Here is a 15,121-nt window from a genome sequence, read left to right as displayed (position 1 = left end):
GTCTTTCCACTACAGACTCTGCATGCAGCAGTGCCCCTGGCTCCGCACCCAGCTCGCCTAACAACAGCTCCGGGAGCGTCAGCACGGAGAATGGGATTGCACCCGCCGTCCCCAGCATCCCAGCCGAGGTCAGTGCCCCGCTTTCTGTTTGTTTCCTGCCGGTCCTGAGGCGGATTCAAAGAGCTGATTTGCTTGAGGTGACTGCATCTTACAGTTGTCCTTCAGACTTGACTGTCCAGGTCGTGGTGAGGGAAACTGAGGAGTGAGGCAGCCTGTAGAGCGCTGATGTGGACTTCATTGTCCAATTGCCACTCATCACTCGACCTCCTTTACATAGGGACTCAGGAGTTCCCAATACGAGAGTTGTGGTCAAAGAACATTTCTGCACCCCCTCTTTCCTCCTGGGCTCCTCAGAACACATTAGGTCCATCCTCCACATGAACCACATGCCAATGGTGCCAGCTGCCCATAACCTCATGGCACAGGGCTCTGCGTGCTGGTTGGGAACAGGAGCCCATTGGAATCCTGGCTGGATGGGAATTAAAATACTTGTGGCTCTAGCCGGTTTGGCTCAGTGGATAGAGCATCAGCCTGCAGACTGAAGAGTCCCAGGTTCAATTCTGGTCAAGGGTACAACCTTGGTTGCAGGCTTGATCCCCGGTCCTGGTCGGGCGCATGCAAAAGGCAACCAGTAGATGGATCTCTCACATCGATGTTTTCTTATCTGTCTCTCCCCCTCCCTTCCACTCTCTCTAAAAATCAATGGAAAAATATCCTCGGGTGAGTATTAACAACAACAACAAAAATACTTGTTGTGTATTGAGAGATACACAACTTAAAATGTTGCCAACAAGGCACATGTACTTGCATCAGGAACACTGGAACCACACTGGGAAGTGATTAGGGTGTCAGTTAGCATCACGAATTGGGTACAGAGAGGATTCTGGGATCACTTGGAGGGAACATCAGATACAGGGGTTGGCAGAGAGGGAAGGAGGGCCTCCTGGGAGAAGAGGTGGATGGCTTCTTCAGCCAGGTGGAGGGCCCCAGGGCCAGCTGCAGGTCATGCCGTTCCCTTGACCAGACCTGAGTCGGAGTGACTTTCCAGCAGTAAGTTCCAGGATCTTCACTCTTACATTCATTTCCCTCCATTTATCCCCCAAGTGTCTCTGGAGCGCCTATCTTGCCCCAGCCCTGTGCAGGCTCGGGACCTAGGGCCAGGGTCCAGCCAAGGGCCTGCTTCTGCCCAGCTCCTCATGCTGGTGGGGAGAGGGAGTCAGGTTGGCCAGACTTGAGCAGAAAACTTCGCACTTGCTGAGTGGGGATGTGGGCGGGGAACCTCCTCAGCACTGAGTGTCTGGCAAACTGAGCCAGAAGCACCGTCTGCTTCGTGCCCAGACAGCTCCACTGAGTGGGTTCTGTGCTCTAAGTTCTAACTGACAGGAGGCCATACTTCATTAGACATAGCTTCTTACTTTCCTCCTTTAATAGTTAGAAATGAGTCCAGCCCTTCCAAAGGGCTGACAGAGTTCTAGACACTTTATCGATAAGCAGATTTTTAGAAACTAACATTACTGCTTAATTTGCTTAATCCCCATTTTCTCATCTTTTTCTTTTATACATCTCTTTCTTTTATGACCTTTTCTTTTCAGCCTACCTGTTTAAGTGCTTATTTAGATTATAGAAAGTTTTGAGAGTCCTCCTGGGTGTTCAGGTCATAGCTCGTTGCGTAGAGCTCAGCCTAGAAATTGCTTCCGGAATGAGATGTCAGGATCATCATGTGGGCAATAGCGATCCTGGGCCCTGATTGTTATTAAAGGTGGGCAGGTATGTACCTAATGCTTCATGTTGTAGGGATGCCTTATTTGGGTGAGTCTATATGTTTCCAGTTTAAAGTATGTGTTAATTTTTTCAAGTCACATGTTAATGTAAATTAAGCTACTGCAAATTAATAGAAGATGTAGGAGGGTTCACAAGAAATGTTGAGAGTACTGGTAGGGGAGACTTGGAAAATGTGATGGTATGTAGATGTCCTTTTTTAGGATTGGACAGTTCCCTGAGAGGCACAGAGGCTTCCCAGTCCAGAGGCAGTGTGGAATCCTTGTGTGGGAGGAAGGCAAGGGACCCCTGGACGGCATGGAGCTCAGCCTCACTACACCCTGTCCCCCTTTATACAGAGGATGCAGGGGTCCCTGTGCCACAGACAGCGTCTCCATCCAGTTCAGAAGGCTAGGTGTGATTGAAGCACTACTGTGACTAGGGTGTGCCTATGATTGGGGTGTGGCTGGCAGGGTGGTGCCACAGGCACTCTGACCCCAGCCCTGGACATATGCAGAACTGAGAAGCTGATAGAGACATTGACACTGAAAATGCGGGCAAGTCAACCTACCAAGTAATTCTTAGGCAGCTTAATTTCTAAAAATAACTTAGGTATAAAAAAAAAATAGCCTTGGTTATAAAGAGGAACTTACAACCTTGGAAACATTAGAACATCTCTTAGTTCCTGGAGAATCTCAGTTCAGTGGAGCCATCGTTTCCTTGGCAGTCGCAGTCATGTTCCCTAAAACATAGCCTATTAGTATTTTACTTTTAACAAAATTGTTTTGTGTGGGAAGAGCGCTTTCACAGTCGTCCTTTCATCGTTACTGCACCATTGACTACATGAGTGACTACGGTAGCTGTACAGGTAGCTGCAGCCAGTCTCCAGAACAAGACGTGCTGCTTCCTTCCTCATGAGGAAAGCCGTTTCATCCTGTTCTGCCTTTAGCATAGGAACAAAGTGTATGTTTCTTGACACCAAAATATGACACCATCAACATAGCCACCTAGGGAATCTGCAAGGCAGAAATGTCCACACATGGGTTCTGAGAAAGGGCACTGGTCCCCGCAGGCCAGTAGGGCTGCAGACAATGGCCACTATCTGTGGTAATGTATAACAGCTTTCAGTCCACAGGTTTTCCCCTGGAAGTGAAATGGTTCTTATCCTTGATTATGTTTTTCACTGTGGGAAGGATGGGAGGAAGTCAGGATGTTCATCCCTCATGTTATTTTCCATCTTGCAGATTTCTGCCACCCCCACCTTCGTGCCCCATGGCAAAGTCACCTGTTGGTGGTTTGCTTATTGGCTCAGTGCACGTTTGCTGAGTGTCTGCTGTGCAGGGATGTGCTGGTGAATAAAACAGTCCTTTTTATCAAAGAAGATTTATTTTAGAAGCAAAAGATGTTTAAATATCTCAGTACTTCAACTCCTTGCAGACTGCTCACTGCTCACTCTTTTCTGACTGCCCTTCTAGTCCTCACTTTTGCTGTATACTTAAATAGTCTAAGTCTTTTTAAAAAGTGCAAAATCTTGTAACTTGTTTTTCTAACTTAACATCACATCACGAACAAGATTCCAGGTAACCACAAGCCTCTTCCAAACTGATGCCCCATGTATAAACGAGCCTGCTTTTGATTTGTGAGCTCTTTATATATTAACCTTGGTTTGCCTGTACTTTGCTACTATTGTCATCACTATTTTTTCCCTTTCATGTGAGCGTGTTTTTTCATCTTTAGTTCCCTCTTTGGTTTCTGCCTCTGATGTTATGTTTGGAAAGACATTCCCAACCCTAAGAATATATTTTAAAATACATTGTCCTAGGTTTTCTTCTTGTAGTTTTGCCATGAGTAAGCAATTTGAATAAAAATGAGAATTTGGTGGATCATGAATCTATGGTTTCATGCTTGCCGCCTGCTCTGAAATGTTACACTCACCTATATGCTATAATCTGTTAATATGTCTTTATATTCTGGGCATGGTCTGCCCAGAAGTGTTTTCTGTTGTCCTTCCCTTGGTGTGGTTGCCCACACTTGGCCAGAGCAGACTCTGTGTGATGGTCGTCTTGTGTTCTGTCCCCAGACCAGCTTGGCACACAGACTGGTGACTCGGGAAGGCTCCGTGGCCCCACTTCCCCTCTACACATCGCCATCCTTGCCCAACATCACACTGGGACTTCCTGCCACCGGCCCTTCTGCTGTAAGTAGGCTTCCGAGGGTCTGTGTGGTGCGGGGCAGCTGTCACAGGCATGTAGCCTGGACGTTACCAGTTGTGCCTCTCCAGGGGGCGGCAGGCCAGCAGGAAGCCGAGAGACTGGCTCTCCCAGCCCTGCAACAGCGGCTCTCCCTCTTTCCCGGCACCCACCTCACGCCCTACCTGAGCACGGCGCCCCTGGAGCGGGACGGCGGGGCAGCTCACAACCCTCTCCTGCAGCACATGGTCTTACTGGAGCAGCCACCCACACAGACGCCCCTCGTCACAGGTGAGCACTCTGCACGGCATCAGGCCTTGCCAGCTCACAGAACCCGGCAAGGAAACCTGTTCCATTTTGTGTTTCCCTCACTTCCCCCACGTCCGGGCATATGACATGATGCACCATGTCTCCCTCACAGAACTGGGTGGACGACATGCCAGTTACAGGTCCTGCCCTCTCAAGAGGAGGTTGAGGCTCCTCTGGGTCAAGCTGAGCAAGTGGCAGAAACACAGACCTGACTTGGGAGGACAGTCAATTTCTATCAGCAGTAAATTTTATTAAAACAGTGCGCCATCTAAAGGATGGTTGTATTTAGGAAAAAGTGGGAAATTCTGTGATGGAGTCTTCATAGCAGTGATGGTGTACAGAGTCACTAAGGATCACCAGACGTGTGGGGGCTGCGGTCACCCGTCCTCATCTGGGTATCATCCTCAGTTTCATGTCTGGCTTCTCGAATCTCTCTCTCTCTGTTCAGAAGTAAAATCTATAGCAACATTAGGGCTTCACCTCCAAATCTCTGACCCCCAACCTCAGTGGGAAATGCAGGTGCCTGCAGGCCACAGAGTCCAGATGTGGCGTGTGCGGGTCCAGACGGGGGTTTGGTTCGGTTTTCCTGTTTTGTGCTTGTTTGTCCCTCTCAAGCACTTGGTTCCTTAGAGTCACTGGCTGGCCTGGGCTCGGGTTGTATCCTTCTAGGACCCCTGGGCTCTGTGGGAAGACGCCTCCTGACTGCTTTCCTGCCTTTCCATCCTGTTCTCTAGCTGCCACCAGGGTCCCCTCAGGGCCTGGGAAGTCCCCCCCGTTGTGCATCATAGTGCTGTTCAGTGCAGGAGCACCGGCCACATGTGGCCATTAACATTGAAATTGAAAATTAAAAGCACTCAGTCACCTGTGAGGCATAGTGAGTGTTCCTATGGCTGCTGGTGCAGTGCGACCTGGACCATTTCCATGGCACAGAAAGCTCTGGGCAGCTGGCTGCAGTGAGGCCCCAGCTCTCAGCTGGAGATAGGCTGTGCCAGGCCTCCAGGCCTCTTCCTCCCATGCAGCTCACTAACTATCCAGTTTTACTCCTCGCTGACTGGCCTGCAGGGTGATTCTGGAAGCCCTGTCCTTTTCCCAAAGCCCCTTTTTCCATGAGGCCAGCTCCTGTGCCCCTGTCCTGCTCCCATGTGCTCATTCTATGTCAGCTGCCGTGGACACTGCGTCTGTCCTGCCTCCCTCCTGGAGCCCAGACCTTGCATTTTCCTACAGCTCTGCCATCCTCTCTCTCCCAGCACCCACACAGTCTGCAATGCCTAACAGATAGCATAAGCGCAGTAAATATCCCTGTGACTGAGCCCAGTGAGAGCCATGGTGTCTGAGGTGGCTATGTCTGAGCAGGACCCAGGAGGTGTCACTGCCAGTTTCCTATGTCAGTGTATCTAAGTCCCCCCGAGTGGTCGGCCCACAGACCTACCTCCTTGCTGATGATCTCATTGGACAGACTGACCAAGTTATACCAGCTCCACTCACAAGTGCTCTGGAAACAGGCCCCTGTGAGAGAAGTGTCTGGCTGGGTCAGAGAGCAAGCAAGGTGGAGGGTCTCGGGCTCTGTTTCTCCTTCCTCGCAGGCTCTGTGGCTCGTACCTTTTCATATTATTAGGCTCTCTGCACGCAGTATCATTACTCTTGGAAAGAGCAGAGTCCCAGTATTCCCAGAGGCTGAGTTTGAGCAGCTAGCCGGGGCAGTGCATGGAAATCGGGGTTATTTCCAGGCGAGAAGGAAACTGTTTGCAGAGTCCTGGCTTGTTTCTGCAGCTTCACACAGAACCATGGGCACTGCCTGGTCTGGCCACCCAGCCGAGCACAGTGCTCGAGTGGCCAGCAAACCAAACTTTCAGACCAGTGTGTCCTGCCAGCCAGGCCCTGGGAGACGGGCCCCAGAGCTTGGTAGTTGGGTGTGTGCAGGAGGCTGGGTGCTGGGACAGGTGAGCTTCAGGGAAGGCTTCCTGGAAACGATCATCGCTACTTGAGATCTGAGGTGGGACTCGGCAGGTGAATAGGTGGGAAGAAGGCCAAGTAGAGGGGCAGGTGTAGGTACCTGGTGGGTTATTTTAGCCTTCTGGTCACTCACAGGGCAGCAGCAGATGGTGTGCTCAGTTCATTTACCATTTCTCTGGTCGGACATCCTTGACCTAGGGTCATTTTCAGCCTGAGCAATGTAAAGTGTTTGTTTGCCTCAGGTTGCCAGGGGGACATACCCAGGTTGCAGGAGAAGGGGTTTGTTAGACCTTTTTGCCCATAGAACCTTGGAAAAATGGTCAGTGACCTAAACAACAATTTACAATAGAAAGACCAGATGGAGGACAAGCCTACAGAAGGAAAAATGTTAAACTTACTGGTTCACAAGAGAGGTTGCAATTTAAACTGAGATTCAAGTGCAGACATAGTCAGATGTGTCCTGTCCGCTCAGACTCTGGATCTGAACGCTTAGCTCAGGTGCAGATGTGGGCGCAGCACCCTCCTATGCAGCCAGTGGGCCTAGACGTTGGCAAATCCTTGTAGAAATTTGTAGAAAGAGGTTTTGACCATATCAATCAGGATTTTAAGTGTTAATGCCCCCTTTGTGCATGAAATCAGTGCTTTAAGAGACCCTTAAAAGAACTTGACCCTGAGGACATTTTTTTTTCTCTCACACTTAGTTTCTGTGACAGGGAAGGGCCACTGTGACCTTCCTCAGCTCAGCATGTGGTACTCTCATTGCCCACAGTGCTATTCAGATCAGAACCTTTGAAGGGCCTGGGCCCTTCTGAGGGGGCGATCATACCTGTGACACTGCCTCTTGGGCAGGGCGAGCTGTTCTGAAGCCTGTTGCACAGAACACCTGTTGATGGCATTAACCTGGGTGTCAGAGACAGTACCCTCCAAGTGACAGCTCAGGATGCTCGGCGTGTGCCTGGAGTCACACCCGGTGGGCTCCAGGGAGGAGGCACCTGGGCTGGCGGCTGCAGCTCACGGTGTCTCTGTCATTCACTCAACAGTTCTCTCCCCTCCTCTCTTCTTCCTCTTCCCCTCTGCTATTTTCCTCCATGTTATCTTCAGACTGGTATCTTTCAGGCCTGGGCGCCCTGCCCCTGCACGCACAGTCTCTGGTTGGCGCAGACCGGGTGTCCCCCTCCATCCACAAGCTGAGGCAGCACCGTCCACTGGGGCGCACGCAGTCAGCACCGCTGCCCCAAAACGCCCAGGCCCTGCAGCACCTGGTCATCCAGCAGCAGCACCAGCAGTTTCTGGAGAAACACAAGCAACAGTTTCAGCAGCAGCAGCTGCACATGAACAAGGTGGGTCTGTGCCGTGCACTCCGCAGCCTCACGTCTGTTAGCTCTTTCCTTATCTTTGCCATCTGACAGCTGCTCCTTTCTGACCTTGAACAGCCAGGAGCCACAGGAGAAATAGTAGGTCTCAGGCTTCCCCATGCTCGGCAGGGATGGGCTTGTGTTCAGCTGGAACTTGGGGGAATTGTCCATGTGGGGGATGACGGGAGTGGGCAGGGCCAATTCCTGAGTCCCTGGTCAGTGTTATGTATGTGAAGTGTTTGCATCACTGCGTGGTAAATTCCACTCAGCCAACACTTTTTTCTTTTTAAATATGTTTTTATTGATTTCAGAGAGGAAGGGAGAAAGAAATAGAAACATCAATGATGAGACAATTATTGATTGGTTGCCTCCTGCAAGCCCCACACTGGGGATCGAGCCCATAACCTGGGCATATGCCCTGGTAGGGAATTGAACCGTGACCTCCTAGTCCATAGGTTAGTGCTCAACCACTTAGCCATGCCAGCCAGACAAGCCTTTTTTCTCAAGCATATTTATATTATTTAAGCAAACACAAAACAGGAAGTCCCTAACTTTATAGTGGCCTGAAGTCCCCAGAAGCACGTGTCTAGAGTGACTCTACCCTTGCAGTATACTTGTCCATTGGAATAACATCCTCTAGAGGGCTACACCCAGGCCAGCTCACAGAGGCCTGCACACCTGCACAGTCCCCATGGCGGCGCCACTCTCAGCAGGAAGTGGTGGGAAAGGGTGATGTTGCTCTCTAGTTTGTAAAATAGGAAAAGAGCAATTTTGAGTAATGTTTTTCAAATGCCAACATTTGAAAGAAAGCATCTTTTAATAGTAAAGAATGAGATGAACCTGTGGAAGACAGTCCAGTATTCCCTCAAAAGGTTGACAGAGTTGCCATGGGACCCAGCAGGCCCGCTGCTAGGCCTGCACCCAAGAGAGTTGACAACATACGTCTACACAAGGGCTTGCACACCAACAGCAGGACAGCCCAGATGACAGTCAAACAGAATGGGCATAGACAGGCCATGGTGTATCACTCAGCCCTGAAAACATGGTGCTGAGTGAGAGAAGCCAGACAGAAAAGCCCACACGTTGGGTGATTCGATGTGGGTAGAACATCAGACGGGCAGGCAGATTGGTGATTGATGGGTAACCTAGGTGGGGTGGGGAGTGGTGGGGGGTGACTGCCAGTGGGAATGGCATTTCTTTCTGAGGTGATTGAAAGTGCTCTGAGTTAGAGACACGATGGTTGCACAACTCTGTTAATATAAATGACTAGTGACTTACACAGTTCAAAAGTGTGAACTCTGGTGAGTTACCTCTCAAAGCTGCTAAGAAAGAAGTGGATGAGGTAAGAGAAGGCAGCTTTGGTGATTTCTGAGGGGAACTCACAGATTTGGGGATGGACAGACTTGGTTCTCAACGTGTCTCTTTCCGGGGAAAGCTCACCTGGTTGCGTCCCCTCTTTCAGGGAGAACCCAGTCATTGATCCTGCACCTGTTATACACAGTTAAGCTTGTCTCTGCCTCCCTGAGGAATGAAAGAGTGGAGGGGAGGGGATTAGGAACAAGACCTGGAAGGGTCCACACGAGTGTGAAGATGGAGCAAGCGGAAAGAAGACCACCTACCCAGGGCCGAGGCACTATGTGCAGCCAGCCCTGCTCCTCTGTCTGCCAGCATTCCCAGCCCAGTTGGGTTTTGGGCACGGAGACTAGTCTTCAAAGAAGAAGATCTTCCCATTCCACGCTTCCTAGGTTTGCTCCTCTGAGTCTTGTCCCGAACATCACTCATGAGTTCCCCACCCCAGTTAGAACTGCCTCCCAGCCCCATCCTGTTACCTTGCCCACCCTCCTGTCTGCAGTGACTACACCCATTCCTCACGTTTCATATGCCTATCTCTGTTTCCTCCTGGCATGTCAGCCCACAAGGATGCGGTCTGTGTACCCTGGTGGACCCAGGTGCCTGGCACAGTACCTGCCGAGAGCGGGTGCTGGTGTGGTTTTGTCAAGAGTGTTGCTTGTTGAAATGCCATCATGTCTTTTGGGGCTGCTCCTCCACTGAGTCGGGCTCAGCCCGCACAGGGTTCACAGGTGGAGGTGGCAGCCACATAGCCCCAGTCCACCCCAGTGTGTTTGCCCTGGCAGGGCTGAGGGACGTTCACTCCTGAATGGCCAGCTGCCCAGGGCAGCCAAGCCCAGACCCCTCTACCCACCAGGCACTAGGGAATGGGCTTGGAGCCCACCCACAGATTCCCCACCCCACAGGCTCTCCCAGCCAGGCAGGACAAAGCAGTCAGCAGTGGGCAGGCCCTGCTCCCGTCCCTGATTGGACAGGAAAGGGACTCCTCACTGTGTGGGAACTTGACATTTCTCCATCTGATACCAGTTTGGCTTCTTCATTTTGTTAATGTCATTATCTGAGTGGCACGTTAGGAGGCTTTGAAGACAGGAAACACCTATTCATAGGTGATATGTTCCTGAACAGAGCGACTTGGAAGCTGGGTAATCTCCCTGATTCTGCTACATGACTGACTGACGGTGGGAACGACAGGTGACTGACATGTTTATACACTGTTCTCATGGCGCTCAGGGAGCCAAGCTCATATCTGGTACCGTCTGGCGCTGTCTCTGTCTCTGCCCTTCATCTTGGAGCAGGCTGTTCCTAGGCCTCATTACCTGACAGCACTAGAGCCCAGGGCCTGGCAAGGCTCCCTCCCAGCAGCCCTGTGCCCTATGCATGGGGGTGGTGGCCTTCCATGCATGGTCTGCTGTCATTCGGCCTCAATGGGCAGCTGCTTCAAGGATGTCACCCTTAGAGAGAGGTCAGCCCTTCCCAGTTGCTGCACTTTCAGCAGCCCAATGGGGCTGCTGTGGTTTCCAGAGAATGGCCCATTGGCTGAGAAAGCCTGTGAGGCAGGAAAGATGGACCTAGGAGCTGGCTGTGTTCACCGGGGCTATCACCACTGCTCTCCAGCGGTATGTGGGCCTCCCTGTGGACACCCAGTGCTACTATCCAGCTGTGTGTCAGCCTCACTGTGGATGCCCATGGCCTTGCATGCAGTGTGTTTAATAAAGTTCGCTGCGTGAAGAGACTTTGAGGAGAATGTTTGCCATCAAAGGGGAGTGGGGCTTCCAGCTCTGAAGTGAAGCTAATCTTATGTGTCTGGGAGCGTCTGAGAATGGCCTCAGGTGTGGTCTGTGTAAGGTGAGCAGTGTGTACAGGGGCAGAAATGCTTTTTCTCTATTAGGAAAGAACTAAGGCACCTTGACAACTGGAGAAGCTGGCTTTGCTGTGACAGTAGTTCCGTCTATGGTTGCTGAATTCCACATGAGCCCAAATCCTGTAGAGCTGGGTTGGATGTGTTTCCCTTTCACCCGACCTTCCCAATATTGAATATGAAAACTGGGTCTCGTTTATTTGTGTTGTCTAATTATGAGCATGGCCAATAGTCTTTAAAAATGGGCTGCTTACCAGTTGGCTTTGGCTCTGAACTCCAGTCTGGCTTTTAGAAAATGTGTTGCTCTAATTTGGAGTTGCATTTGTTCTCATGTAATTGATAAATGAGGGCTCCTAAGGTCCAAAGGCCACTAGGAGACAAAGAGCTGACTTGTTTGTCCAGTTTGCTGCCGATTCTCTGCCAGTGTTTCCTCCAGCACGTTTGCCTGCCACTGCCCCTCCTGCTGCTGGCTCTGCCATATGGTCTGGCCACAGTGGTCAGTTGGAAGCAGAGCTGCATGTCAGCGACAGGAGGCCAAACAGTGGCCTCGGCCCAAGGAGGCTGGCCGCACAAGCTCCTGCATCACTGCTGAGTGGAGACCCTCGCAGTCCTGCAGCACCTCTGCAACACAGGGAGGCTTCTGATGCAAGCCACGTGCCACTGCCCTGGCGACATCCCTCCTAGGCACCCTCAGTCCTCAGGCCAAACTCAGGATGTGAAGTGAGCTCCAGGGACCTGGGCTCTCATGGAAGTTCTGAATGTCCTAACTCCTCTGGAGGGCCTGGCAGGCTCTGCTTGGATGCCTCATTTCCCAAGGAAGCTGAGACGATGGCAGAGGAAGCCCTGGACGTCTGCTGTGAGCAGGCTGCTTTGTGTCCCCTCTGCCCGCTGGGCCTTTGCCATCTCCCAGCTCCTTTCTCCTCCCCTTCCATGATCCAAAGCTGCCACCCATTCACCTGCCTGCAAGGGCTGTAGCCCCACCCCGCCCCATGCCTGCCAGGCCTGGGGGGATGGGGGAAGGGGTGTGGCCTCAGGGGCTCCCTAAGAGTGAAGCTGCAGGAGGCAGGAGGAGACTCCATAGAGCCCATCACCTAGAAAGTTGCCCAGGACATTCACTGGAACTGGTGAAACTAAACATTTAGCCCAAAAGCAGCATGTGACAGAAAGGACGGAGTGCGGTCCACAGGAGGCACACTGACCACAGCTGGAAGCCCACCTGCCCCACAGGGAGTCTGCCAAACTGTGTCAGCACCTGCCCCAGATACCAGAGGGGATGGTCCCTCACCACATCCAGGGGCCCTTTACAGACACTGGTTGAATGCTTCAGACATGGCAACTTCGGACAGGTCACCTAAACATACATGTGATCTGTAGCTGGACCCGACTTGGAACAGAAAAGGCCATAAGTGACATTACCTGTCAACTGAGGGAACTTGAATATTTGTGTGGTCTACAGCACAGTTGACAGTCACTAAGTCTATCAGTGAGACTCCCAAGTGGGTGATTCCCAGGATTCTGTGGAGAAGGGCAGAGGAGGGCTGACACATTTGCTGGATTGCATCTCGCGGCCACTGGTAGCCCTCAAATAGGTCAGCAGAGGAGAGGTCAACCTCTGCCTCTATCCCTGTGTCCTTCCATCTATAGGAGAAAGGCATGTGGGATTTCTTAACGATTTTTGAAAGTTTTCTCTAGTTTTGAAATTTAGTAGAAAACATTGGAAGAAAGTCAGGATTGGAGTATCCTGTCCTCTGAGTACATGTTCCCATGGCCACTCTCCTAACTCTTCAGTATTAATGCTCTGTTTTCTCAACCAGCTTCCTCAGGCAAGCGCTGGGGCCCTGGCTGGGCCCTCCACTCCTCATTTACTTTTGTCTGGCCTCCCTGGGTAGGGACCAGAGCTCTGTGTCTGCAGAAACACCCCACATCAGAGCTGGGCCTCCCGAGTGGCCTAGAATAGGCCCTGGGTTACTCAAGCATACAAATTACCTCCCTTTGGGGTCATCCTCAGGTCACCCTGAGGTGGCCACAACCTCCTTTTTCCCCCACACTTGGTGCAGATGCTTCCCACAGCCATCTTCATGGAGCTTGTGGAACGGCACCTCGGAGCAGGGCGTGTGGCCTGTATGCCTCCTCATAACAACCCAGAGCTGACTCTGAGCCTGCAGGTACTCAGGACCCTCTAGTCTTCCTCCCCAGGGCGGCAGATGGGCAGACCCCTCTTCCTCTCCTGGCCTCTGGCCTGTTCTCTGTGTTTCCCTTTGTGTGTGTGGCCTCTCTATCCTCAGTAAAAGCTTCCATGAGCCTCGCATGAGCTTTTGCACTCGAGGTTTCAACTTCCTGACTGCTCAGTTCTTCCTGACAGCCGTCTCCAGTCCTGAGCTGGCTCCTAAACCCTGACTTGGATCGCCTTCTCATGTGGCACTTGGATTTCAGCCTCTCTGCCCTTCCCTCCTGGGCCAGCTGCATCCTTCTAGGCAGTAGCCAGCCTCTGTCTGTACCTGCACCAGGAGCCAGCCCTGCTACAGCCTTCCACTTCTCTTTCTGGACCCAGCCCCTCTTTTGGCCTTCCATCCCAGCCTTGCTGAGGCCCAAAGTGTCACTCCCAGTGCCCCATTCTCAGTTTGACCTGTTAGGACCTACCTGTGGCACAGGCAAGGTTGTGAACCCCTTTCAGAAAACACAGCTTCTCATGCCTATGGTCTGGAGGTCAAATTTCATGACATGGAAGCTTTTTAGGCCCGAGGGTGGGAGGCAGGAAGTGGGACAGGGCTGGGGGCTCTAGGGCCTGGTCAGCTGGCAGAGAAGCCCAGGAGGAGGAGGAGCAGGTGCAGGTAACCAGCCCCAGTCCCCTTTCAGGTCAGGACCTCAGTTATACTAGGATGGACACAGAAAAGGGATTTCTCAGACAGATGAATAACTGGCTGAGGGTGGAAGAAGGCAGGCAATGTCCCTCTTAGCAGCTGTGGCAGTGGAGGAGGGGACATTGTCCTCTTCCCTTCTCACCCAGGCGCAGAGGTGGGTTGACACGTCTGATTGTCATTGCTGTTCTCTTGCTTGGCACAAACACAGTTTCATAAACAAACCAATTGCAGGTCTGCCTCCTTCCCTGCCTGAGGATTTGGGATTACTTCTCAGCACCGCGGACAGCACCCATGTTCTGCATAGGTGACCAGCCTGGTGCTAGCCTGGTGCCTGTTGGCCTTAACTCACCCCCAGAGTCCTCTATCCCTTTGTTTCTGAGATGAAGACTTTCTGATGTACCTTTCCTTTATGATGACCTCAGTCACCTTGGGTCACTCTGACTTCACCCTTCACCTCTGTAGATTATCCCCAAACCCAGCGAGCCAGCCCGGCAGCCTGAGAGCCACCCCGAGGAGACAGAGGAGGAGCTCCGTGAGCACCAAGCCCTCCTGGAGGAGCCTTACCTGGACCGGCTCTCCGGGCAGAAGGAGGCCCAGGAGCTGGCTGGAGTGCAGGTGAAACAGGAGCCCTTGGAGAGTGATGACGAGGAGGCAGAGCCACCGCGGGAAGTGGAGCCCAGCCAGCGCCAGCCCACAGAGCAAGAGCTGCTCTTCAGACAGGTGACCAGGAAGGCAGGGTGGGCAGGGTGAGAAAAGGTGGACAGGGAAGGGGAAAGTGGACTGGAGCCGGGTGGTGTAGGAGGCAAGGGACAGGCCTGGCCTCAAACAGTGGCCCACGTTTCTGGTGGGTAGTGGAAACTGAAGGGCCTCTTCCTTCCACTCCCGCCAGCACAGGTCTTCACCCATCACTCCCTAGTGGTGTGGGAGGTGGCTGAGGATCTATGTCTGTTTACCATAGCTATATCTAGACATACTGGCCATTTGTCCACTGTGGGCATTTATGCACCCACTTTCCAGCCAGAGTCGGCCCAGACTCCCTAGGGATGGTTTTCTTTCAGGTCTGTAAGCTGTGATAAACATAAAGCCAAGTGTTAGTAGGATTCAGCATAATCACTAAAGGTCCGGGGAGGGAGATTAATGTTTTAGTTGATCTAAAAGGTAGGCAGGGCCTTTGGGGCCTGAGGAGACAGCAGTGGCCAGCCTTGCAGATCCAGAAAAGTAGTGTCAGCCAGAGCCAATAAGGGTTCTGGGCACTGGCACACAATAACCAAACTCAGAAGAAACTGGTGAATATATCTGATGAATCATTTATTAATTTACAGTAAAAATAAAACTGCCAAATCAACAAAACACTAGGTCAGCCAGGCAGGCAGCGAGTCAGAACCTCGTGTTAAGAGGCCCACGGAGGTTGCTTACTCCCAATGAGCC

General features: G+C 51.9%; 1 protein-coding gene across 9 annotated transcripts in view; it reads left to right on the top strand.

Annotated features, from left to right (window-relative positions):
• HDAC4 (histone deacetylase 4) overlaps nucleotides 1–15,121 on the top strand; it is a 244,085-nt gene that overhangs the window by 186,100 nt on the left and 42,864 nt on the right. For 4 of the 9 annotated variants that reach the window (XM_080670452.1, XM_080670454.1, XM_080670451.1 and 1 more), the window contains 5 exons: nucleotides 16–128; nucleotides 3,899–4,015; nucleotides 4,100–4,298; nucleotides 7,371–7,609; nucleotides 14,156–14,413. In XM_080670452.1, the coding sequence (XP_080526578.1) occupies nucleotides 16–128; nucleotides 3,899–4,015; nucleotides 4,100–4,298; nucleotides 7,371–7,609; nucleotides 14,156–14,413 (926 nt within the window). Of the gene's footprint in view, nucleotides 1–15; nucleotides 129–3,898; nucleotides 4,299–7,370; nucleotides 7,610–14,155; nucleotides 14,414–15,121 lie in introns of all 9 variants that reach the window. The other 5 variants (XM_080670455.1, XM_080670453.1, XM_080670457.1 and 2 more) reach the window with 2 other exon arrangements.

The sequence above is a fragment of the Plecotus auritus genome, assembly GCF_963455305.1.
Source record: "Plecotus auritus genome assembly, chromosome: 5".
Taxonomy (NCBI): Eukaryota; Metazoa; Chordata; class Mammalia; order Chiroptera; family Vespertilionidae; genus Plecotus; species Plecotus auritus.
Note: the sequence above shows the minus strand (reverse complement) of the source record. Positions and strands in the feature narration are given on the sequence as shown.